This window comes from Rhinolophus hipposideros (assembly GCF_964194185.1).
Source record: "Rhinolophus hipposideros genome assembly, chromosome: 11".
NCBI classification, from domain to species: Eukaryota; Metazoa; Chordata; class Mammalia; order Chiroptera; family Rhinolophidae; genus Rhinolophus; species Rhinolophus hipposideros.
Genome location: NC_138057.1, coordinates 83156549 through 83181729, shown reverse-complemented (window position 1 = coordinate 83181729; position 25181 = coordinate 83156549). Strand labels below are relative to the sequence as shown.

The following is a 25181-nucleotide window of genomic DNA, read 5'->3' as shown; positions in this document are numbered from 1 at the left end:
CCGCCCTAGGCGGGACCAGCCGCGGGACAGGAACTGCCAGCGCTCGGGCCGGAGAGTTATTTGTACCAGCGCCGCAGGTACGGACGGCCCTCAGGGACACCAGAGCAGCAGGCCTCCCACCGCGGGTCCCAAGGCTTCTCCCATGCCGAGTCCCTCCTTTCTGTCGTGGCGCCCGCCGCCGCTGTTACTGCTGCTGCTGTCGCTGTGGCCAGTCTGGGCTCAAGCGCCCGTCGCAGCCACCCCCACGGCAACCCCGGGCTCCCCCGACTGCCCCGAGGCGTGCGCGTGCGCGCCGGGCGGCCAGGCCAACTGCTCGGGAAGAGCGCTGTCCGCGGTGCCCGTGGGCCTGAGTCGGCGCGTGCGCGCGCTGCTGCTGGACCACAACCACGTGCGCGCGCTGCCGTCCCGAGCCTTCGTGGGCTCTGACGCGCTGCGGCACCTGGACCTGCGCGAGAATGGGCTGCGCTGGGTGCACGCGCGGGCCTTTTGGGGCTTGGGCGCGCTGCAGCAGCTCGACCTCAGCGCCAACCAGCTGGAGGCGCTGGCGCCTGGTACCTTCGCGTCGCTGCGCGCGCTGCGCGCCCTCTCGCTAGCCAACAACCGGTTGGCGCTCCTGGAACCCGCGGCGTTGGGTGCACTCCCGCTGCTGCACGCGCTTAGCTTGCAGGACAACGAGCTGTCTGAGCTCGCGCCCAACCTGCTGGCCGGCCTGCCGTCTCTCAACGCGCTGCGCCTGCGCGGCAACCCCTGGGCCTGCGGCTGCGCGCTGCGCCCGCTCTGTGCCTGGCTGCGCCGGCACCCGCAGCCTGCGCCAGGTGAGCCCTCGGGGCGCAGGCGGGCCGGGGAGGTCACTGCAGCTGCCCCGCCGGTGCTTGACGCCGTGCCCATGTCCCGCAGAAGCCGAGACATTGGTCTGCGTGTCGCCGGGGCGCCTGACGCTCAGCCCCTTGACCGCCTTCTCCGACGCCGCCTTCAGCCACTGCGGGCAGCCACTCGCACCGTGGGACCTGGCGGTGATCTACGCGCTCGGGCCGGTCTCCTTCCTCACCAGCCTGGCCACCTGCCTAGCGCTGGGCTCGGTGTTCACCGCCTGCCGCGCGCGCCGCAGGCGCCGCGCCGCCGCCAGCCGCCCGCGGAGGCGACCTCGGAACTCCGACGCCCGCTGGGCCTCGCCTGCAGACCCTGGGAGCCCCGCTGCCGCCGCCCAAGTCTGAATGGGCCGCGGCTGCCCTCCAATCTTTCCCCTCTCCCCTGCCCTCCTTCACAGTCCCTGCAGGCGTCAACAAGCGACACAGACCGAACATTTCGTGACATTCTTTTAGGCATCACCACTGCACACACCAGGTCAGGGGAACGGTGCGGTGCGCGCCAGGCCCCTGGGGCGGAGGGTCAGCGTGCGGCTGCGCATGGGCCGCAGGGGAAGGCACGGGTTCGGACACGGGAAGGGCTGGGCCTGTACAAGGTGGCGCGCAGGGCTGAGGACAGTCCCGAGCCAACGACTGGGGAAGCCCATGTTGGGCTGCATGCCGGAGGAGGCGAAGAGAAGGCTCAGTTCTCTCGGAGTCTGGAGAGGGTCGGAGGCAGCGGGAAGGAGGCGGAGCAAGGCCCTGGGAAGCCGCTGCCAGCTGGGGAGTCAGGCTCTGCCCTTGGGGAAGGGCAGAGCTAGCTCAGTGAATGGGGTCAAGCGGAGAAAGGGGAGGGTAAGAAGAGGAGATGGAGTGGAGCTGAGGCTGTGCGGGGTGGGCGCTGCAGCAGGAGGTGACCCAGCCAGCAGGGGCCACAGGCCCCGACCGCGGCTCTGGTGGTGGCTGGGGGACGATGGGGCTTCAATCTCTGCTCCAAGCCCCTCTGCCTGGGGCCAGTTTAGCCCCTCTCCCCACTGCTCAGAGACCCCAGCGCCCTGCCTCTGCCGGAGCACCCTGCGGCCCTGCCCAGCCAGCTCAGCTCTGGCCCGTCCTCAGCCGCTCTGCTCGGCGCCTCGGTCCAACAGGGGCTGCCCGCCAGGCAGCAGGGCGGATGGATGGACGGGAGGCCCAGGGTGGGCAGTCTCGGGCGAGTGGGCTTCCCTCAGGCCTTCCCGAGCAGCAGGACCCATCAGTGTCCTTGGCCGGGCTAACTGGGCAGGTGGGCGCCTCCGGGGGCCTCACACCACGGTGCTGACCGAGGGATCTGAGAGGTTGAGCGGGCCCGTGATATCAGTGGGATGGTACTGCTGCAAAATAGAAATACACAGACAAGGCGCCCGTTAGCCCGACGCTCGGGGGCACACGCGGGGCCTGGACGGGTGGGCCGGCCAGCCGCCGACCGGCGGGCAGGCGGGCGCGGCCTGGGGGAGGCTGGGGGGCGCTCCTCCCCCTGACCCCGTCGTGCTCCGGGACTCTGCGTGGGCCGGGCCGCTGTCCCGTCCGTCTGTCTGTCTGTCTGCGGGGGAGGGGGGCAGAGGAGGGCGGGCGGGGCTTCTCAGCTCTCCCTATGACGGGCACACATCTGCAGCTGGCCCTCCTCCCTCTCAATAGCGCGTCGCGGCAGCACTGTGTCTTTTTGGTTTTGCAAAGCGCCGCGTCCACCCCCGGTGCTCTATAAATAAGAACCAACAATCAATACCCGCTGGCCCCGCTGGCTGCCAGGGACCCCAGCCCTGAGCGCCCAGTGCCACCCTGGCCCTGACCGGCCACAGGACAGGGGCAGAGGATCTCAGCAGCGGGACCGACCCCTCCCATCCCGACAGAGCCCCCCACCCAAGCCTCCCTCCAAGCAGGTGCCCAGCCGAAACAGGGTGGGAGCTGGGCTGCCCTCCCCCGCCCAGCCCGTCCCCAGCTTGCAGGGCCCCCAGTCACCCTTGCAGGAAAGGGCTAGACCCAGATGCCACAGGGGGACATGGCTGGCCTGGAAGATGGTCCCTGGGGCCCAGGGAGGCTCGCATGAAGCCTCCGCTGTGAGTGTGTCCCAGGGCAGGCACTGAGAGGGTCTCTGAGTTGCACCTGGACTTGCTAAGGGGCATGCATGTCTGCTCTGGGAGGGATCGGGGTAGCAGGACTCAGTGACACCCTGAGAAAATGACCCATTGCCTGTGGGACTTTTGTGCTCCTCCTTTCAGCTGCCTTCCTCAAAAATACTGTCTGTTGGGAATATCCGCTAGCTGGGGACTGCCCCACCCCCAATACTCTCTGGTCCTTCACTCTTAACCTCTTTCTACACCCATTGCAGGGCCCCTGGCTCAGACTCTGCCCACTTTCCCAGACTTGGATGGTCCAGCCTGTGCTTCAGCCCCACTATCCCTGTGCCCAGCCCCTCTTGGGCAGCAGACTGGCCAGGCCTCACAGGCCCCACTTGGGGCACCCTGGTGGCTTCACTTTGAATGCGCCAAGCCTGCTGTCCTGGAGGTCCACCCCTCTTCCCATGTACTGAGGGAGGGAGGGCTGTGTGCAAACCCACTTCCACCTTGGAGTATAACTCCTGTGGGCTCTCGGCCACACCCACCCCTGAACTGTAGGGAGTCCGCTGAGCCGATGGCTGCACTGGCTCTGGGGGGCCCACTCCCCACCTGGAATCGGGGTGCCCCTAGCAAGACTGGGTCTGTTTTGGCGGCTTTTGATCTGAGTGTGCACATCTCATGTGGTGACAAGCTGCCCAAAGCAGGAGGGCAGGGAATTCTGGGCTCACGCAGAAGGACTGGCCCTGACGTGGTCCTGTGGGGTGGGGTGGGGTTCAGGAGCTGAGGTGCTAGTCTCCTCCATGGAAGCCTCCCTTCCTGGGCCTTTGTCTGGAGCCTCCATGCTCCACATTCAGCAGGCCACAACTTTCAGGACCATCCCCACCCATTCTCAGACCCCGGGGGGCTGCTGGCACACTTCCTGCAGGGCCCCTGCTCAGCCTAAGGTGGGAGCCACCCACTTTGATACCATCGACTCCCCCCACCTGATGGTCCCGTGTGCCTGGGGACCTGTTCCAACTCCAGGCCCCAGCCACCCACCCAGATGGAGCCAGGCCTGGCCCCCAGCCCTGGCCCACACAGAGACCACATGCAGGGGACGCAACGGGCATGGCTCTGGTGAGACACAAGACACAGGTGTCTGGGTGGCGGGGCCGGCAGCCAGACACATGGACGGATGGGACATCACAGCCACCCCTCCATGGACGTCGCCGGGAGGGTAAGAGGGTGGCAGGCCCCACTGGGACAGGCTGAAAAAACTGACGTGACAGAGAGGTGGTGTGGCCTCCCATGTGTGAGGAGCCCAGGACAGGGCGGCTTTGGGCTCCCAGGGGCCCCGGGCATGGCCCCGAGGTGGTGAGGCTGACTGGCTGACCAACAACATGACACAGCTTCAAGATGGCGCATGGCGTCATGGCATGGGGGGCAGACTAACGCAGAGACACATGGGGAAAGAGGACCCAGTGAGGGCCAGCGGGAAAGAGGACCGAGAGAGGCCTAGAGAGTCAGAGAGAGAAGACCTGGTGTGCTGGGCAAATAGAGATGAGGGCAGAAGGCCACAGCAGTCAGAGGTGGGGGTGGGGTGGGATGACGAGGAAGGGGGAGAGGGCACGCCTGATGCACGGGACACAGACACGGAGGGGCAGGGCGAGATAAGAGTCGGAGACGGGGGACTGGGCGTTCTTCCCCTTACCGTGTCTTTGGAGGACCTACGTCTCTTGAAGCTGGAAGCCAGGGTGGAGGTGATAGCCCTAAATGTGGCTTTCTTTTTAGGGTCGGGCTCTGCTCTACCACTCTTTCTATCCTAAAATGAATATGTATAAGTGATTAGACAGCTAAGGTTGGCGGCCGCACCTGCCCTCGCCTGCTCCTTGGGGGCCGCTGCCCGGCCTGGCTGGCCACTCGGGCTCTTGCTCCTGACTGCCTCCCTGTGCTGGACCGACAGACCGACAGCCAGACACGCGCAGATGGCCTCTGCTCCTGCCCGGGTCGGGCCTGACCTTGCTCGAGCTGGGGCTGGGCTTGGGGGATGCCGTCTGGCTCTCTTCCTGGGAAGTCCGCCTGGCTCCCTGGCTCCTGGGTGGCCCTGGTTTACAGGTGTCCCAAGGAGGAGGGACTCTCGGAGCACTGGAGGAGTTCCTCCTCGGCCCGCCAGCCATTCTGACCCCTGAGGGGGCACACCAAGATTCAGGAAGGGGAGAAGGGGCCAAAGGCAGGTGTTGAGATGAACTGGACCGGTAAACAGAGGCAGCTTCTGGTACCCTGGCCTTGGGTCTGATGGCCAGGATGGCCCTGTGCCCACCAGCGAGAGCAGTGACCAGGTCCCAAGAGCAAGAGTGGACAGATGAGAGGTATGGGGGCTCCAGCAACCCATCCACCCATGGCCCCTCCCTCTTTGCAATGTCAGCTTTATCCTAGGAGGAAGGCTCTGGGGAGGCACCCAGAGAAAGAGAAGAGATGGAGCAAACTGGATTTGGACTGTGGGGCAGGAGTCACAGGCCTACACAGGCCCCACTGCCCACCTTGCCCCAGGTGGGCAGTGGCTGCCCCAAGTGCAGCTGGTCCCCTGCTGGCAGCAAATTCCCACAGACATTGCCTGGGGCACCAGGCAGGGCCAGCCGTACCACTTCAGCCTGGAGTCATGGAGCACAGGACACAGCAGGGCGGCAGGGAAGGGGGCAGGCTCCCCAGAGGGTGCTGAGGAGGGGTGTGGGGCGGCGAGGGCAGAATATGTCTTGGACTCACGTGCTACACCCAGGTGGGTCCCTGTCTTACCCTGCCTCAGTTTGCCTTCCTATGGAATGGGCGCCGGCGGGCGACTCTGAAGACAGAGGGGCCAGGCGAAGGCTTGGAGCAGGGTGCGTGGCCTCCCTTGGCCTGGCTTTGCAGCGGGCAGCCACCTGCAGGTGGCCCCCCACCAACGCTGCCCCTGGCCATGGCTCCTATCTCCAGTCCTGCTCACATGGGCTCCGGGAGTCAGGGCCAGCGCTTCGGCCTGTGGGGATGGAGGAGGGCCCGGGCTGGGCGGGCCATGGGCACCAGGTTTCGGAAGGTGGCCTGCCCTACCTGCAGGTTCTTTCTCCACACGTTCACCGCCGCAAAGGCCAGCTGCATTTGCTTCCGGCGAGCGTCCTTGTGTCGCTTGTAGGCAATCTCGATGAAGATCAGGAAGATCCCGGCCACGATGCCTCCAGCCACCAGCATGAAGACCCCTGCGTCCAGGACCCAGAGCCTCAGCTGTTGGCTGGTGGGGCTGCGGGACCGTGGGGAACCCACCCAGTGTCAGGAGGGGCGTTCAGGGAAGAGGGTGGGGAACCCACCTGCCATGTTCTCAAAGGTGAGAGTAGCAGGAGCATTGCTGCGCGAGTCACACTCCTGGTACCGCACCCACGTCTTGTCCAGGTCTTCCATGAAGCCATTCTCGTGGGACCTGGACAGGAGGCAGGAGAGTGAGCTGGGAGGGGCCTGGATGGGGCTGGGAGAAGGCTGGGGTGGGGCCTGGGCAGGGCTAAGGCTGGGGTGGGGCCTGGGTGGGGCCTGGGAAGGGACGGAGCCATGAATTGGGCGGGGCGAGTGAGCGGGGGCGGGGCCTTGGTGGAGCCAGGCCTAAGCAGGGCTAGTGAGTTGGTGGGAGCTGATCCTGGGCGGGGCGTGTGAGTGGGGCGGGGCCTGGACGGGGAGGGGTGGCATACGTGCCTTGGATGGGGAAGCTCTTAGGGAGCAGAGAAGGGCGGTGGGATGGCAGGTGAGGCCGACTCACTTGAGGATAGACAGGGAGACGTTCTGCTTCCAGGGGCTGTCCTTGCGCATGCCGATGCCGAAACCAGAGCGGAAGAACAGCTCGCCTGTAGTTACCAGGTCGCACTTCTGCGAGGCCTCGAATTCCAGCACCGCTGAGTCCCAGATGAAGGCGTGCAGTTTGCTGCGGGCAGGGGCAGATGTCACGGGAGTCCTACTCAGTCGGGCTGCCCTCGACCCTCATGTTTGCCCTCCTTGGTCCTACCATCCAGGAAACCTCACGTCCATCCCCATCCCGTGGTTCTCATCCAGCCTGGACACTCACTTTTCCTGTAAGGCGGACGCTCCACCTTGTCCGGCTACCTCGTTACTCGTCCCGCAGGCTCCGCCCTCATTCATCCCGCAGGCCCCGCCCTCATTCGACCCGCAGGCCCCGCCCTCACTCGACCCGCAGGCCCCTCCCTCCCTCATCCCGCAGGCCCCGCCCTCACTTGTCCCGCACGGCCTGGATGGCCTCGGCCGCGCTCTCGTAGTTGTGCTTCTCCATATGCCGGTACATGGTGCTCAGCTCCACCTGCCGCCGGAAGTAGATGTCCACCGAACTCTGCTTCACCGTCGCGTAGATAAACTTGTCTGAGGGGTTCCTCAGCTGCGGGATCGGAGAGCGTGGCTCGCAGCTACTCCCCCGCCCCACCCGAGGCAGACCCCCGGTGACGTCAAGACCCTCCGCTAGTCCGGCCGGGCCTCACCCGTGGGTCGTTGATGCCGGTGATGCGCTCCTCGGGCCGGTCCAGTACCAGGAAGGCTGCCAGGTTGGCGGTGTAGGAGGCCACGATGATCATGGCGAAGCCGGCCCACACCATACCCAGGATGCGTGCGGAGAAGCTTCGGGGGGCCCCTGCGGGCAGAGGACGGTCAGCGCCCGGCGGAGGAGTGGAGCGGGCGGGGTGGGTGTGGGCGTGGCGTGGCCTCACCTTCTCCGATGCCTGAGTTGAGCAGGACACCCCAGGAGAACCACATGGCCGAAGACAGGGTCAACGCGTCCTCCTCCTCCTCCTCACTGTTCACCTTGAACCGGCCGAAGGGGCTGCAGGGTGCAGAGGGCGGGCGGGAGAGGGAGGGCAAGGCAGCCCCGCCCCGCCTTCGCCCGCTCTGCCAGTTCCGCAGGTGGAGGTGTCTGGCCTCCCGGCTGCGCTCACCTGAAACGGTCCAGCAGGTACAACATCACGGCCACCACGTGCACCGACAGCCCCACCAGCAGCCACAGAGTGCTCTGGAAGGGCTGCATGAACGAGTCCAGCGTGCTCCGGGGGATCTCCTGCGGGTGGACCAGCCGTCAGCGTCGCCTTGGCCCTCCCAGGACCGCCCTCACCTCTCTGGGCCTATGCCCACCTTCTTGACCAGAATGGTCAGGCCCTGGTACTTGAAGGGCTTGGAGAACTCGATGTACTGCGCGCGCTCGTTGTTGATGGTCAGTGGCGCCACGATCATGTCCGCCTGACCGCTGAGCAGCTCGCCCATCATCCCGTTCCACTCCTTCTTATTGCTGTTGTTCACCTGCGAGGCGATACAGCCAGTGGGGAGGCGGACACTGTCGGGACACTCCCGCAACAGGCTCCCGCCCCTCCTCCGGGATCGCCCTCTCCAGACCCCACCCTAGCTCGAGGCCACGCCCACTCAGACTCCGCCCAGCAGCAGGCCCCGCCCACCTAAGGCCCTGCCCCCTTAGCAAGACCCGGTCCACCCGGACTGGTTTTGCGCGAGCTCCCAGAGCTCCCTGCGTACCCGCTCCTGCGTGCCGAACTTGCCATCGGCCACCAGGTGCACCTCATAGGTGAAGTTCATGGTCCGCGCCAGCTTGATGAGCAGGTCGATGCAGAAGCCGTAGCAGCACTGAGGCACCGTGTGGCGTGCTGGGGGGAAAGGGGCGGTAACCACGGGGCTCCCGGCGGCGCCGCCCCAAGTCTGCGCCGGGCGCCCCAGCGCCGTACTCACGGCTGCCCGGCGATGTGTCGTTGGGCCCAGTGCAGATCACTTTCTTGACGGGGTCCCCGTTGACCGTGAACTCCTCCTTGCACGTGCCATCGCTCAGCGTGGGCTTGACGTACACGAAAGGCTCCTGGTGGATTGTCACGATCTGGGGGGGAAGGCAGAGACCCAGCCTGGACCACCCGCCCTCAGTTGCCGGGGCGCTGACCTCTTCTCAGCACGCAGACTCCCCTGAAGCCCCTCCAAATCCACGGCGTTGCCCCCTCCAGCCGGTGCCCCTTTCTGGAGCCTCATCCTCCCCGGCCATCGATCGTCATTGTCGGCACCATCTGCCTGCTGCCCTCAGGAGGGGCCCCACTGGCCACACCACCTCAGCATTCAGAAGGCACATGGCTTCCTGAAACTCTGCCTTTCTCTTGGCCACTTGTCCTTCGGCTCTTGACTCACACATTACTCCTTCCATCAGAGGAGTTGGAATGTCCAGTCTGCCCCCGGCACCTTCTCTGACTTCTCAGGGATGAGCAGTTCCCTGTCCCAACGCAGAGCTTGCTTCATGAGACAGGGGCCTACCACTGACATTCGCTCAGAGCCAGCTCGGGACCTGGGGCCCAGGGGTCGCCCTCGTCTGATCGCCCCGGCCCCTCAGCAGTGAATCCTTGTCTGGTCATCTCCCCTTCCTCCCTTCCTCTCTCCTGATGCCTTCCTCCTCTCTTCCATGCCCTCCTCTTCAATCCAGGGGCTCCTTGTGGCTCATGCCAGGGCTCTCTCTCCTTCCTGTCCTTCAGAGGCCCGCAGCTTGGGAGTATGGAAGACATATCTGGGCAAAGGGGCCTGAACTGCAGGGCATGCAGACGAAGGGTCCCAGTGGAGGTGATGTTGAAGCCGAGCCCGCGGTCATCAGGCATTCGTGTGAGGCGCCCTCTGCTGGGAGTATCGGCGAGGGCGGGTGTGCGGTGGGCAGGCCCCATCCTCAGCTGGGAGGGAGGGCAGCATTTTGGCTTTTTTCCCCCTGAGGCTTGGGAGGCCCGAAAAGAGCTTACTGGCTTTTTCAACTTTCATCATGTTTTTTCTGTTAGACAAGCAATATATGTTTGTGCTTTTAAGAAGTCAGTGAAAGAAAAGTAAAAATCCATCTGCATCTGGCAGCCTGCATGGGACCAAGCTGTTACTTTTAGACTTTTCCACACATGCTGTCTGAGCTGTGGGGAAAGCTCACTCTGCCTGTCAAGAAGTGTGGTGACAAAAGGCTCCAGTGAGAGGCCATGGGCTGAGCCCAGAACATAGACAGAGCCGAGAGACATTTGAGGCCCTGGGGACACCAACCGGGAGAAGTTTGGTTGGGCAACAGCATTTAGGGTCCTTCTCTGGTGATCTGAGGTACGGGCCTGGTGCTGGAGTGGGTCAGCATGGGGACAGATTGTCGGGAGAGCACCCTGGGAGGAGAGAGGGGGCCCAGGAATGAGCCCAAAGGATCATGGCAGAGTCGCCAGGGAAGAGATGCTGTGAGGGAGGGGGCCCCCAGGGGCCCAGGGTCACCACAGGGAATGCCGCAGGGAGGCCAGGGCTGAAAGGACAGCAGGACCCAGTGATGGCAGGAGGCCGTGAAGGCTGCGGCGGCAGTGGCTGAGACCACCTGGAGGAACGCTGAAGAGTGTGTAGGTGGATGTCTAGGACCAGGACGCAGGACAGAATGCTGAAGCTGAAGTCCACAGAATGACCACCCATCTGGCCCTGTGTCCCCCATCAGCTCATCCCCAGGGGAGTCCTGTCCCACTCAGCTTCCCAGATTTAAGTGGGGTTGGGTCCGAAGGGGCACTGGAGAGATCCACGGGGTGGGGGCTGGCAGCTTCCTCTCCTCCCTCCACCTGCTGTCTCTGCTTCCTCTGAGGTACCAGGTGTGTGTGGAGGCAGCCAGGTGCTGGTCCTGTCCCCACTTCCTTCAGTCACTCTCACTGGCCTCACTGTGCCCTCCTCTGGGTTCGAGGGAGTGTATGGAGTGTCCTGGGTGTGGTTGCTGGGGCAGGGCAGCAGGCCCCCCACCTTCAGCCTGGTGGACATCTGGTACCCTCGGGGCTTCTCTGTCTCTCCTCCTGGCCAGATGATCTTCCTGTCATTGGGGATGACCTGGGGGTGGGAGTATGAGATGGAGGGTGGCCACGCAGGGGTCTTGGCCCCAGGACCCTAAGGCCCCAGCCCCCACCCCCTCATGACCCCCACCTACATGGGTGCCATTATAGATGCCCACTTGCACCAGCTTGCGGTTCTGCAGGTTCATGATGCTGTAGTTGGCGAACTTCCGGTCCCCGTCCTCGTTAAACTCCACACGACCGGTGACCCCATCCGCGTACTTAGAAGACATCAGCACTCTAGGAAGGGCAGTGCTCGTTGGTGTTTCAGGGACACTCCCACTTCTGGGCATCCGGCAGCCTGACCCTGGTCTTCTGCCCCAGCCTCAGTGGACATCGGACCCTTGAACTGTGAGTCCGACGGGTGGCACGCCTGTCTGCCTGCACCAGGCAGCACAGCTATGACAACCGAGCAGCTGCTGGGCGCCACACCCTGTTCTGAGGGCTTTCTGTGGGTTGGGATGTTGGAGCCTCACAGGAGCCAAGGAGGCAGACAGACGCCCAGGAAGGACACTGTCGCCAGTTTGCCAGTGAGTGGGGGAGACAGAATTGAGGTTCTGTCTCGCTGCATGTACACACACGTGTGTTTATGTGGCACACCCCTTGGGCCATATCTGTGTGCACACACAATCCTGGTGTGGCGTGCACCCCCATGCATATACTGGATATGGCTCGTGTGAGTCATGCCTCTGAATGTGTGTGCATGTGCTGGTGCCTGCATCTTCAGGTGTGTGTGCTCATGTGATGGGCTTGGTGGACGGGGACCCTGCACAGGCTCCTCAGTCCGGGGTGGGATCTGGCGATGGGTGGGGCATGGTGTCCAGGGCGCTTCCAGCTCACTCCTGCCCCACTGCGGCTATACACTTGGGTCTCTGGCCAACCCTGGCTCCCTACAGGCTTGCGTGCCATCCCTGAGCTCCTTGTCTGACCTCCTGGGTCCCTGGAAGAGCCCATTCCCCACCTACAGCAGCAGCCTCGTCCGGAGGGCTGTCAGTCACCCTGTGAAGTGAGGGGGAGTTTCAGGCTTGGCTGCAGTGTTAAAAGCTGGGGGCAGCAGTGGAAGCAGCCATATTCGAGGCGTTGGAAGCAGGGCGGATGATTATCACAGTGGAGTGGAAGTGGGCGGAAAGGAGGGAAGTGGGGTACGCGACTGTATCTGTAGCTGGACCACCCGCTGAAGAGCGACTAGTTCCACCTCCTAAGAGCCCCGCCCACTTCCAGCAGACAGGCCCCGCCCACCTCTTGAAGAGCGGCCCGGTCTTCCAGATGTTGGTGTTGCCCACGCAGCCCCGCGGCGGATCGGTGATATTCTCCTTCTCCAGGAGCTCGTGCACGGCCTGGGCCACCACGCCCACCGCGTCGCTGATGTGGGCCGACTCGTTCTTGCCGTTGATGAGCTGCAGCCCGATGATGCCTGGGGCGAGCGTTTGCTTAGAGCCCGTGGGGGACCCCCGCCGTCGGGACCCAGAGAGGACCAGCACTCACCGTCTGGGGCGTATCGCAGGGCGTTCCCCGAGATCTCGCGCTCCCCCACCAGCCACACGTACCCCGAGCCCGTCATGTTCAGCATCGCGGCTGCACGGTACACGGTGGCAGCGTCGTCCTCGCTGTGGGGCAGAGGGGGTTGACGGGCCCAGGACTCCAGCCCTCCCCGACCAAGGCTGGCAGGAGGTTGCTCCGGTTCCCAGGTCTTTCTCCTGTCCCCACCTCTTCCCCAGCCCCTCAACTGGAAGGAGGCCTGGGAACACCACAAGCAGAGGCATGCTAGCCCCACCCCTAGCCTCACCTGGGCTAGGAGACCCCATAGAGGTGACATGGGGTGGGGCCCAGACCCCCCCAGAGCTTCCCAGGCCTCTCTTGATGTCCACCTGCCCTTCGTGGGCAGGGTCAGGGTGACCGGGGATGGTGATGGATCATTATTGGTTGATCACTTGATCACCAGGTACCAGGCACTGTTCTAAGCGCTTACATGAACTATCCTATTTAATTCTTACGATATCCTTGTGAGGCAGGCATTACAACCAACCCTGTGTTAGGAGGGGAAAGTGAGACTCCCTGGGCACTTGAGTGGTGATAAGTGGCAGAGTCAGGTCTGTGCCTGCACAGTGCACCCCAGAACCTGGACAAGCCACACTCCCTCTGGTTCTCCATGTCCAAAAGTGAAATGAAGGGCTGGGGGTTCTCCAGATTGGTCAGATGCTGTTGGGACCCAGTGCCTGGGAATGGCCTGAACATGGCAGCAGAAGCTGCTGGAGACAGCAGGGCTGCTGCCCAGCAGGACCCAGCACAGGCCTCGCCTTTCAGGCACACATGGTCCTGACGTCTTGGAGTGTCCTCATCCTCATGGATGAGCCCCTGTGGACCCAGTCCCCTAGGGTAGGGGTCTCCCTGGTCAGGACTAGGACTCTTGGCCTGGTGGGGCTGTGGGGGCCACTAAGGGGTCCCCTCCCACTCCCCCCTCCCTTTCCTGCCAGGCTGGACCTGACCCCAGGTGGACCTGGACCATGAGAAGCACTTTGCATGGGCCTCGGGTGCAAAGTGTTGGATAGATTGGCTGGGTTATTTTCACAGTGGCTGACCCTGGAAACCCAGGTGGCCCTAGGTTGCCTAAGGCTGCCCCTAATTTTCTCAAGGATTAGCCAACAAAGAAATAAACACTTTTAGTGTTTGCTCTAAATGACAATGCTACTGTCAGATGTAAGCCACACCAAAGAGAGGTGCTCCAGGCAGCGCCACACTGGTGACCCAAATGAGGTCATCCAGCCATGATCACCCAGCAAAACCAACATCACTTGTGTCGGGCACAGCGTGCCCACTGCCAACTGTGCTCACAAAACTTGGCAGAGAAGCCCGTCTGCCTGACGCAGTTCAGGTGTGTGACATTAGACTCGGTGGAAGGACACACACCTATGCTTGTATCTGTGTAAATCGATGTCATCAGTAACACGGCTGTAGAGGAAAGACTGATCAGACTGCTTTATGGAAATAGCTGACCGCAGAAAGACAATTTCAGAGAGAATGAAAGGAAACATTTGGAAATGAATTCTCTGCAGTCGGTAGGAAATTGGTCAAAAACTAAGATTGGCTTAATAGGGTCCCTGCAAAATACATGAAGCAGGAGCCAAAATGTGTCCCGTTGGAATGTCAGGGCCAAAAAGACCAGTGTCCGCTGCTGCCCAGGGGACAGCCAAGGACAGTCTTGCCATCCTGGGCCCCTGGAGCTGGGTGTGCTGCGGGGCTCACCTGCCATGTGCCATGAGATCCAGGCCCCTCTGCTCCAGGGCCTTGCCTGGAGTCAAGGGGGGTGCTGGTGATATGTGGTGCCTCGTGGGCAGTGTGTGTGCCTGTGTGGGGCATATGCATGTGTGTAGCATGTAGTGTGGTATATGTGATGTGTGTGCATGTGCATGAGCACACGTGTGCACTGTAGATGTTGGTAGGGAGTATGTGCATATGTGGTGTGCATGCACTTGTGTGTAGGTGTGATACGTCTGTGTATAAGTGTGTATTTGTGTGTGTTAGAATGTCTCATGTGCATGTGTGTGGTGTACATATGGTGCATGCATGTCTATGGGTGTGTATGTATATATGCTGTGTGCACATGTATAAGCATGTGCATGTTGTATGTTCTGTGTATGTGTGAGTGGGGTGAATATGCTGGGTGCCTGGGTGCCTGGGTGCCTGGGTGTTTAGGGTTGTGGACGCATGTGCATATGGTGTGTGTGTGTGGTGTATATGGTGTGTGCTCAGGTGCGTGTGGTGTGCACATAGTGCTGGAGCATGTCTCTGTGTGTGTCATGCATGTGCAACTGTCTGCTGTAACCATGTCCCCTTCCTTGGGCTGACCTCTTGTTTGGAGCCATATCTGCAAACCTGTCCTTGACCCTGGAGCTAATGACACAGGGCAAGACCCTCTTGGCCCGTGTCTGGGGGCTTCCCCAGGCCTGTGGGAAATGGCGCATGGCCTCACTGACCGGAGGGAACACAGTGGAGAAGTGCCCAGCCCTCTGCTGGAGCTAGGAGTGGCAGGGTTCCGAGGATGATTTTACATGTGGCTTTCTGGCCCATGTCCTGGGGACCACTCTAATTACAGTGTATGTATTGGGCAGGTCTAGTTGGGTGTGACCCGATCCTTTGTAAAAGTGCCCAACAGTTGAACACCTATGCTTTGGGGTAGTGGGTTCCTTCAGTTCTCTGTCCTGGATAAAGGAGTCTTCTGATCACTAGTCACCATTTGCCCATCTGTCTGCCCACTGGTGCACCCACCTAGCCATCCTTTTATCCCACCACATCCTCTCAGTCTTCCTCAGCATGGACCAGGGAGCTGTGTCCTACACAACTAGACGGAGAAACAACAGGCTTGAACCGGAGTGGCGGGGCAGGAGGGGGAAGAAGAGGGGGGAAAAAGAAAGGGTCTGGAGAGACTTGCCCTGGGTGGGGCTCCTTCGCGCGCCGCTTGTTCTGAACGGGGCTTTTCCTGGGTGGGGCTAGATTTGGGTTGGGCTTGCTCTAAGTGGAGGTTTTCTCTAGGCGGGGCTTGTTCTGGGCGGGGCTTGCTCTAAGTGGAGGTTTTTCTCTAGGCGGGGCTTGTTCTGCGCGGGGCTTGCTCTAAGTGGAGGTTTTCTCTAGGCGGGGCTTGTTCTGGGCGGGGCTTGCTCTAAGTGGAGGTTTTTCTCTAGGCGGGGCTTGTTCTGGGCGGGGCTTGCTCTAAGTGGAGGTTTTCTCTAGGCGGGGCTTGTTCTGGGCGGGGCTTGCTCTAAGTGGAGGTTTTTCTCTAGGCGGGGCTTGTTCTGCGCGGGGCTTGCTCTGGGAGGGACCTTCTCTGGGCGCGGCTTGCTCCAGAAGAGATTGTGCAGCACCCTGACCATGCTCGGGCACCTCCTTAAACCATTCTCCTTAAGCCCTCCCCACAGTGCCCACGGTTGGATGGTCATCATGGGCAAGTAACTCGTGACTCTGAGCCCCAGTGGGGGATTAGCTCCTTCTTGTCACACCTGTGTGGGCAGGGGAGTGGCGCTGCTTCCTGCCTTCTAACCGGAGAAACCCCGTTGGCCCTACACTGTGCTCTGCCCTGGGAGGAGGGAGTGCACCTGGCTCTGAGAGGTTTGTTGACTGAATGTGGAAGAGGACACCCGCCCTGGGACTCCGTATTGCTGCCTCTTTCTGGCCTGCAGGACAGCAACATTTGGGGCTGTGTCTCTGAGCGGAGTGACCCCTGCTGTTTTTCTCCACACTATTGGAGCCCAGCACACTTTCTAGAACAGGGAAGACAGTAGGGTGGATCCACCCAGGTCCTCCTGTCTGTGTCGGGGGTGTGGCTCTTCCTTTTTCTATTCTGGTGGCCTGGCCTTTCCCTTCTCAGAACTTAGCTGTTTGCAAATAGGGAGATTGTTACTGTTGGCTGATCCCTGTCCAAGGATAGCCAGGTTTTCATGAGTCCCCAATTGGTTCCCACTTCAGCCGCCCCAGTCTTCCAGTCCTGGGATTCTGGTCCTCTCCCTGCCGTGGGCCTTCCCACCCTCACGTCACTTCTCTGGGCCCCTTTCCCCTGATGCTCGCTTCCAGAGCACTGTGTCAGCCCATCAATGGCCAGGGCTGTGTTTGCTTTCCTAAGGGTAAGGGCTTATCCAAACCTCACCCCCAAAGCCCAGCTCAGGGCAAATGGCAGCAGGTGACTGTGCAAGGGAGGAAGGAGCCAGGGAGGGATGGACAGGTAGGCATTCCATATTCCAGGTTGCCAGGACGCCAGGTGTACATGGTGAGGGCTCTCCTAGGCAAGGGCATTTTGGAAGCTGAAGCTCAACTTCAGCCCAACGGTGCCCCTGGCCCTGGCCAGGAGCAGCCCTGGGTGAGTTGGAGGGGCCCAATGGGGCCTTACCTGGCAGAGAGGATGATGACCCGGGCCTCCAGCTCCCTTGCCTCCATCAGCAGCGCCGTCACGTTCTTGGTCCCTGGATCGAACTGCAGCACCTTCTCGGCCTGTGGTGTGAGCAGGAGCATTAGCAGGTGGCCGGGGCAGAGGACATAGCGCCTCAGGGGCGAGAGTTGGGCCGCAGCCGCTAGGAACACCGAGGCAGCTCAGCTAGGGCTGCCCGGCCTGCACCTGCCACCTGTGCTGTCCACCTGCCTTCCTGGCTCCTGGCCTGGCCTGGCCTTGCTCGTCCTTTCTTCAGCCTGCTCGCTCTCCTACACTGCTTTCTGCTCTCAGCATCTCTCTCCACTGCCACTCCTGTCCTCTTTGCACTGAGCATGCAAGCTGAAGTGGGCTGAGACTCAGAAAGAGCGTGCAGCGGACAGGAACTAGAAGAGTTTTGGAATGCAACTGGGAGCAAAGATGGGGCTGACTCTTCCAAAACCACGGGAGAACCTCGCAGGCCCGACTCCACAGGCCCCTGCAGGAACAGCCCGGACCCCAGCAGGCAGGCGGGCAGCTGCACGGGCGGGCTCCCTCCTGGGTTCCACGAGGAAACCCTGGGGGTCCCAGAGGTTCGCATGCACTTCCCGAAGAGCAGCTCCCCCGCGGCCGCGGCTGTGCCTGCCTGTCAGGCACAGGCCAAGGCGGAGGCTGTGGTGGGCAGGCCGTGGGCACCCACGCAGCCCTTGCCTGCCCTGTCCTGCCTGTGACTGCCTGCCTCATGACCTCTCTCTCCTCACTGCTCAGGCCTGTGGCTCGGCTGGGCCAGAAAACAGCCCTGGTGGCCGAGGCGCGAGAGGCCACAGCTCCCTAGTCGGTGGGTGGCGTGCACGTCCATGCATATATACCTTGGGTCCGCGCTTGTTGTCATAGGACAGTTGGTCGAGGTTTTCATAGTTCCTTTTTTTACTCTGATGAATAATGTGCACAGAGAAAATATGCAGACACAGAAGAAGATTATAAACGGTTGAAAATGACGGCGCCAAAGCAATCACACCACCTCCTCGGCACATCTGCAGGTGGGCACGTACCTGGAGCTCGCAAACACCTAGGCCTGGGTGGGGCTGGGGCCGGGGCGGTGCTGGGGGACCAGGGGGCAAAGGGCCACTGAGGCTCCCGGCCATAAGGCTGTGCTCTTGGAAATGGTCACACTTGGAAGACCCTGTCCGCGTCCACACCGAATGTATCCCTTTGGGGCCCCACCTGCTGCCCCCACCCTTGCCATGCTCCTGCTGTGAGGTCCTCCCTACATCAGTCCTCAATGGAGGGTGAGAAGCCCCTCGCCATGCCTTGTCCCTCTGTCCCTCCTCCTCCCTGAGTACTCCCTTCAGCCTTTCTAAGAGGTCCGTGTGTTCTGTTCTCACTAACTGGTGTATGCACACCCCTTGACCCATATGTGCACTGGGGAGTGAGTGTGCCCCGAGTGGGTGTACATATATGTGCCTGGGAGACAGCCATCTACATGGGAGCAGTGGTCTACATAAGCCCACAGGGCGGGAGTGAGGGTTAGTATTGGCTGAGCATTCATCTGTGTGTGTGCATGTGCATGTGTGTGAGCTGGTGGGCCACGGGCCTGCGTGTGAGAGCCCGGGCAGGTCTGTGGGAGGCTTATGTCTGGGTCTGTGGCGTGAGGTGTGGAGTGTGGGGATGGGATGGTCTTGGGAGTGACTGCATGTGCCTGTGAGAGTGGGCGCTTGTGGTTGGGTGTGCAGAGGTGTGACTAGTGAGTGTGTAAGTTCGACATGCCTGCCGGGTGCTATCTCGGGAGGCGTGGGGCCCCGAGGCACTGGTAGCCAGCCCTCCCTCCCAGCCTCAGCCAGTCCCCCACAGCAGGGCCCCCCAGGACCCTGTGACTTCAACCCCAAGCAGTACCCTCTATTCCCTTCAGGGGTCTGTGGTGCCTTGAGGCCATGGGGCTGGCACTAGCTTGTTGAAGCCGGCTCCGACTTCACAGAGAACATGCTCCCCACCCCCCTGGCCTGGCCTCCCCAGGCAACCCCCAGCCTGGCCTCCCTCCCTCTCTGCCCAGCTGTGTCTCCACCCCACCTGGCCTGAGCGCCCGGGCTCTAGGCTGGGTGAAGGCTCACCCTGGGCCTGTGGTGAGCACCAGCTCCTTCTCAAGTTGGCAGTGGGGGCAGGCAAGGAAGGGGAAGGGGGTCACCAGGACCCCCAGAAATTGGCACTGTGTGGTCTCTCAGCAACCCTACAAAGTGGGGGTGGGGCTGGGGCAGGGGCAGGGTGGTCAGTGTGTCCTAGAGTCAGGCATCTAACTGGTCCCCAGGTGAAGCCCATCCCTGTGCTGGGAAGTGAGGAGGGGGCAGGGGGGGCCGCGGGGCCTGGATGGGGCTTTGGGGAGGGGGAGGGCTGCTGTGAGATGGAGGGCTGTGGGGAGGTGAGGCCAGCGTGAGGACATGGAATGGGTCACAGCAGGGAGGGGACTGGGTGCTTTGCGAGGGGGCTTGGTGAGTGGTCGCCATCCCTGAAAGGGATGTTCTTGGGGAGGCCGCTGGGGATGGGCGAGGGGCGAAAGGGAAGGGTCCGGCAGGGTGCTGCGGGCTGCGAGGAGGGGTGGGGTGGGCGGGGCGGGGTGTTTGCGGAGCTCCAGGTGGTCCTGCCCTCGCCCCGCAGAAACTGACTGACACGAAGGAGATTTCGACTAATGGCAGAAGCAAGTGAAATGAGCCGAGGACAGGCTGGGGCGGGCGCTCGCCAGACGTGGTGGTGCTGACCATGCAGGATGGAAAGAGAAGGTGTTCACACACGGCCACAGACACAGCGCAGGCCGCCGCTGCGCGCCTCCTGCTGCGCGAGGCGCCCCTCTGCCGCGCGGGTCTCACCTTGGACTCGCGCTCCTCCAGCAGCGTCTCCAGGCGCTTCTGCGCCGCGCGGCCCTCGTGGTCGTCGCTGACCAGAAGGATGATGTGGTTCCAGCTGTAGACGCGCATCATCTCGAACCAGACGCTCGACTGGTGGGAGTAGGGCGGCACGGTGCGCAGGAAACTGAGGTGGATGCTCTGCGGAAGCGGGGGGCGTGAGGGGGGGCCCGGTGCATGACCCCCCCACATCATTGTCTCTGAGAAATGGAGGCTCCGTGCCCGCCAGCAGGTCTGTGGGATTCTCCTGGGTGGGCTCCCACCTCCCAGCAGCCACTTGCTGCCGGACCACTTAGGTTGAGAAAGTTCTCGCTGACATGGGGCACCTCAACGACAGCCCCCGCCAGGCTTCACAGGGGTCCTAACCAAAGATGAGTATTTGTCAGGAAACCCTCACGCTTGGACCTACAGAGCTCATCTCTGCACCAAGTCTAGGGGCTGTGCCTGCTGGTCCCGCATTGACACTAACTGCCAGGCAGGGAGAGGGAAAGGAGCAGCCCCTCCCTCCTCAGCTGGGGTCCTCGGTGTCTGTCCAGGCAGCACAGTGGCTCCCCGCAGTGTCTCTGCTGACCCATTCTGATCTTGGGGCCCTCTGAGACTTCCAGATTATTTTTTCACCAGCTCCCTCGTTGTGGCCTGGGGGCAGTGCCTTGGAACCAGAGTGGAAGAATGCCCCTTGGTCTCTGTCCGTCACCAGCTGGCTACATGGCTGCAGGGGGGTTGTAGCTGGGGTCTTGAATTGTCTCTGACCGAGGCCTTCCTGGTCCCTGTGTCGGGCACCGATTGGCAATGGGTTGGCACCATGAGTGGGGGCAGGGTGGAGCTGTGAGGTTTGGCCATTAGGTTTGCCCTCATGCTGGACCAGAGAGCTGGGTCATCATCTGGAAGTGGCCTGGGGACACGTGATGGTCTGGGGTCCTGCCCTGAGAGACAGCCCCTCCCCCCAGCCTTGCATGTGCTTCCCCGGCTGCTTTCCTCAGCAGAAGCATTTTGCTCCTCTTTGCATCTGAGGAGACTGGTACCCAGAGCGATGAAGGAGGCAGTGGCTGGGGGGCACAGGAAGGGGTCCCCCATTTCTCCACCATCAAGGGCAACTCTGCTGCTTCCCAGGGCTTGCTATTGTACCTGTCACCTCAGTGGGCCGTCTGCCCGAGTGCGTGTGAGTGGGGGGGGCATGTGTATAAGTGTGGGAATGTGTGTGGGAGGTGAACACGTTAGCGTTCTGTGGGTGTGAATGTAAGAGTGTGTGATGGTGTGAGTATGCGTGCGAATGTGCACATGTGTGTGCATGTGAGAGCACGTGAGCGTGTGTGTGGATGTGTGTACATGTGTGGGTGTATGCAGGTGTGAGTGTATGGATTTGTTTGTACCTGTGAGTGTGTGTATCGTGTACGTGCGTGAGTGTGGGTGAGTGTGTGTGTCTATGAGACCATGAGAGCGTGGTGTGAGTGAGCGTGCATAAGCTCGGTGCTGTGTATCACCCGTGGTCTGAGTGCCTGTCTGCGCCCCTACCCCCATGCAGCTGCCGAGGGCCCTGGGCGGCCGGACAGCCGGCCTGAGCACGGACGGAGCCTACCAAGCACTCAGGCTTACCTTGTCTGAGTAGATGGACATGCGGGTGGTCAGCCCCAGGACGGGGATGCGGTAGAAGCCGGCTGTGTAGGAGACGGGGGTGGGGGTGAAGTGGTCATTGGGGGTGGGTGGGTGGCTGACTAGGATGGCGTAGACCTGTGGACAAGGGGACAGGGTCAGCTCGAGTGGGGGCTGGCTGGGCACTGTGCAGGAGCCTCCGTCCAGAAACAGCAGAGGCTGAACTCAGCAGACGGAGGGGGGGTGTTTAGGGGGCACCATTTATGCACACACAGTCACCATTATGCATACACACCCACAAGGCAGGGGGACAAGGCCCTATAACCACCTTCTGAGTATAAGACTCTGAGTATAAAAGAATCATAGGGGTGAGTCAGAGGCACAGCAAGACTCTGGGGGCTGAGGACACACAGGGAGATGACAGGACTCCCCACCCCGACCCCGCTTCCCATGTCCCAGGCCTTCTCCCACTGCAGGAGCTGCTGGAGGTGTGTGGTCAGACCCTGACAGGGAAGGCTGAGGCCTGTCTCCTGGCCATACCAGTCACCCCTAGGGTGGAGGAAGTTACTCCCAAATCAAGCTGACAGCCAGACCGCCTACTGTCTCTCATCCTGGGTCAGAGGTGGGCAGACTGGTCTCCAGAAAGTCAGCAGCAAATGTCACAGACCGAGCTGTGGCAGGAAAGGCCAGGCAAGGAGCCACCCAGAGGCCTCGGTCTCTGTTGAGTCTTCCAGGGGCAGGCTGAGCACGGCTCAGTTTGAACAAGACCCAGTACTGATGATGAGTGCTGAGCACAGCCTCGAGGAAAGGGAGGCAGGTGCTGGGGCAGCCTGGCCCTCCTGCCTGGACCAAGCCCGTGTGCCCAGGCCTGAAGCTAGTGGCTCAGCACTGCCTTGCCGGGCGGGACCAGACAGCTGGGCAGTTCCATACCCTTCTTACATGAGAAGGACCTGCATCTGGGCCACGTGGCCCACCTGCTTCTCCAAGTCAAGGGGGCATTGTGCACTGGCTGCACACGGTGGGGTGATGGCTGCCATGGTAGCACAGGCCTGGCCCACAGGGTATGCTCAGTGAGTGACAGCTGTTGCTGTCACCTTTGCTCCTGGGACTGGCTGTTCTCTGAGGGGCCAGTGCCCACATACAGCAAAACTGTGAGTGATTGGAGGAGGGATCCCCAGAAAGAGTCCTACCTGGACTTCCTGGCTCTACTTCATGTCCGTCCCTCCCCAGATGGAACAAGTGACTGAAGCCACTGGCCACAGAACATCACTCACTGCAGGCTGGGGCATGGCAGTGGCTCGTGGGGCGAGGGGGTTTCAGAGCAGAGCTCTGGCCTGGCTCCTGCAGTTGGGCCATTTGAACCGATTTGCCCTCCCCTCCAGCCTGCACCCAAAGGTGCCCAGTCAGTGTTTGTATGAGCATGTGTGTGCATGAGCATGTGTGTGCATGTGCATGTGTGTTTATGGCATGTGCTGGGACATACATGTGCACACTGTGTGCCCCGACATGTCTGCATTTCTATGTGTTTCTGCATGTGTGACAGCCTGGCATGTGTGAGCACACATTTGCCTGTGTATCTTCGTATGCCAGGCAGTGTGTGGCACACGAGTGTGTGTCCATGGATGTGCATGGGGGGCAGGTGTGTATGTGAGTGAGGGTATGCAACTGATCATGTGCTGCTGGTGTGCATGGGTGTGTGCTGGTGTCAGCCTGTGCCTCTCTGTGTAGAGACAGGGGTGTACATGGGAGTGCGTGTCTGTCTGCCAGGTGAGCAGGGTGAGCTACTCCCAGCGGCGGCCCTGCCTCTTACATAAAGAGCTGCAGTGCAGTGATTCTGCGTCTTCATTGGAATTCAGCAGGCAACGCAGCCCAGAGGCAGCACCACAGGCAAATCCGGGAGTCGTGTCCTCCCCCACAGCCAGCGCACTGGCTGCCAGCGGCCCCCATGCTGTGCCCTGCCGCCTCCCACACGTGCGGTCCCCACATCCATCCCACAGCACACCCTGCTTCCACACCTGGGCCACATCCCATCTCAGGCAGACCTGTGGCTGGGGGGGAGGGGGAGAGGAAGGGTGAGAGCTCTAGAAGCGGAAACAAAGGTGGCCCCTGGTCCCATTCTGTTTACAGCCCTGCCTGCTTGTGACTGGGACAGCACCTCTGACCTTAAGCCGGGGTGCCCCCACCCCCACACACTGCCAAATGCCTGCCACATGTCTTCACACACTGGTCAGGGCCTCGAGCCCTGGAATCCTTCTGAGAACTGCTTACACTGGCAGGGGACCGCTCTGGGGGCCAAGATGGGGCACTGGCTACTAGTGAGACCAGCCCTGTCCAGAATGAGCCAGCTGACTTGGGTGTCCTCTCTTAAAGGCAGGGACAGGACTATGAAAAATGGATGAAACTGGGACAGCGGGAGGGTTGGAGGGTGAGGGAGAGACAATGGTGGGGAGGCGGTGGGGGGAGGGGAAAGAGCTGGCGCCCCCAAGAGCCCTGGGGGTGGGGGCCGGCACCTGGCTAGAGATGAGGTCCTCGCACACCGACAGGGCCATCTGGATGGCATTGGGCTTGTGGGTGACGGAGGTGGCGTTGAGTTGGATCTTCCAGGAGCCGTGCCGCTTGTTGGCCTGGTTCACGGCCTCGCGGAACACTTGCTCGTGCTTCCGCGTGCTCAGCACAGCGCCAATGTTGACGATCTTGGGGTCGCAGGCGGCACGGGCGAAGGAACAGGAGAAAAGCAGGGCGAATGTCAGCAGGTGCATGGTGCTCATGGGCTCCGGGCAGCGCGAAAGCGGGGCCCTCGGCGCATCCCCGGCGGGGCGCCCCCGATCCGGCGAGCGAGGAGCGCCACGTCCTCGGGAGCCTTAAGCTCAGGACGTCTGCAGGAGGGGAGGGGACACCCGAGCCTTCGGCCGGCGGGGGACGTCCTGGGTGCGCGTGGGTTCCCGGCCCCGAGCGGTTGGCGCTGTCCGCGGTGCTGAAGCGCGTCTCGGAGCGGTTCCTGCAGCCCCGCGCCGAGAGGACACCCCGGCTGCGGCTCCTCCGCGGGCTTCGCTGGTCCCTGTCCCAACGCTGCGGTGACTGCGGCAGCTGCGGAGCCTCGAGCAGGACCCACGTCTTCTACCCCTCCCGCCACCCCCGCTTCTTAACACGGAGCTGAAGGGGGGGGCGCCAGAGTGTGCGCCTGCGTTCCTGTGAGCATTTGTCAGAACGTGGCGCGAGGGAGCGCCTGTGTGGGAGTGTATGTGCGCGTGTGCGTGTACGCGCGCGCGTGTGTGCTGTCTGGGACCTGCAGGGCGCTGAGTTTAGGTAGGTTAGAAGGGTCCGCGTCACCGCGTGCAGCCTTGCGTGTCTTTTAACATGACTGAATGTTTTGTGCCAGTGTGTGTGTGTGTTGGCGTGCACGGGCGTGCACGAGTCCTCATCCATAGTCAGTGACATTTTGGGGCCTCACTCTCTAGGCTGGAGACCCAGGGGTGTCGAGCGGTCCTAAGCCACGTCCCTCTGGGGGAGGGAGTGTGGGGCTCCCCCCTCTTCAGGAGACTTAAAAATGGGGAAAAGACACCATCTGCCTGGCCATGTGACTTGGACTTCCCCCAAAGGGTTGAAAAGAATAGAAGGGATTACAGTGGCCGCCCCCGTGTTTAGCTGGATCTTCCAGGAGTCTGGCGGTCTGGACCCAAAGCAGCTATGGAGAGACCAGGGCCGAGGTCGGGTGTCTGCAGCAGACTCGGCCAAGGGCAGACATCAGGAAGCATTGCTCAGTGAGGTGTGTGCCAAGATAGACATCCATGCCCTCTGCTGCCACTCCTCGCCCTTCTGATGCCCATTTCTTGATGCATTCCCAGCACCACCACTCGCTTCCTGCCGCTCTCCAGAGCTTCTCTAGTCTCTCTGGTCCTCAGGATCCGAATTCTTTGTCCCCTCTACCTCTGGAGTGTGTTTCCCCCTCCCTAACTAGACGAGAGCTAAAACTCCGCCCCCTGCCAGTGACATCACCGTTTCCAATAGCAACTAAGGAT

At 61.9% G+C, this 25181-nt stretch overlaps 2 protein-coding genes across 10 annotated transcripts; one reads left to right on the top strand and one right to left on the bottom strand.

Moving 5' to 3' along the window:
* Positions 1-142: 142 nt before the first annotated feature.
* On the top strand, positions 143-1666 carry LRRC26 (leucine rich repeat containing 26; the record flags this gene model as incomplete). The annotated part of the gene is made up of 3 exons (XM_081066732.1): positions 143-815; positions 898-1208; positions 1268-1666. The coding sequence occupies 3 exons, from the start codon at positions 143-145 to the stop codon at positions 1664-1666; spliced, it is 1383 nt and encodes a 460-aa protein (XP_080922858.1).
* Positions 1300-24256, bottom strand: GRIN1 (glutamate ionotropic receptor NMDA type subunit 1). Of its 9 annotated transcripts, none has more exons than XM_081067665.1 (21): positions 23673-24064; positions 21166-21300; positions 19537-19713; positions 17548-17610; positions 16664-16764; positions 12271-12392; positions 12025-12199; positions 10881-11025; positions 10700-10783; positions 8666-8807; positions 8456-8583; positions 8063-8227; positions 7870-7988; positions 7645-7757; positions 7420-7568; positions 7162-7319; positions 6693-6854; positions 6253-6362; positions 5999-6144; positions 4626-4736; positions 2010-2212 (listed from the first exon to the last, which is right to left on the bottom strand). In XM_081067665.1, the coding sequence occupies exons 1-21, from the start codon at positions 23928-23930 to the stop codon at positions 2144-2146; spliced, it is 2832 nt and encodes a 943-aa protein (XP_080923791.1). In that variant the 5' UTR covers positions 23931-24064; the 3' UTR covers positions 2010-2143. The 9 variants fall into 9 exon arrangements, with proteins under 9 accessions (XP_080923796.1, XP_080923794.1, XP_080923797.1 ...); XM_081067664.1 differs by lacking the exon at positions 2010-2212 and adding an exon at positions 2317-2577; XM_081067670.1 differs by lacking the exon at positions 4626-4736 and having other exon boundaries at positions 1300-2212; positions 23673-24256.
* Between the last annotated feature and the right edge of the window lie 925 nt (positions 24257-25181).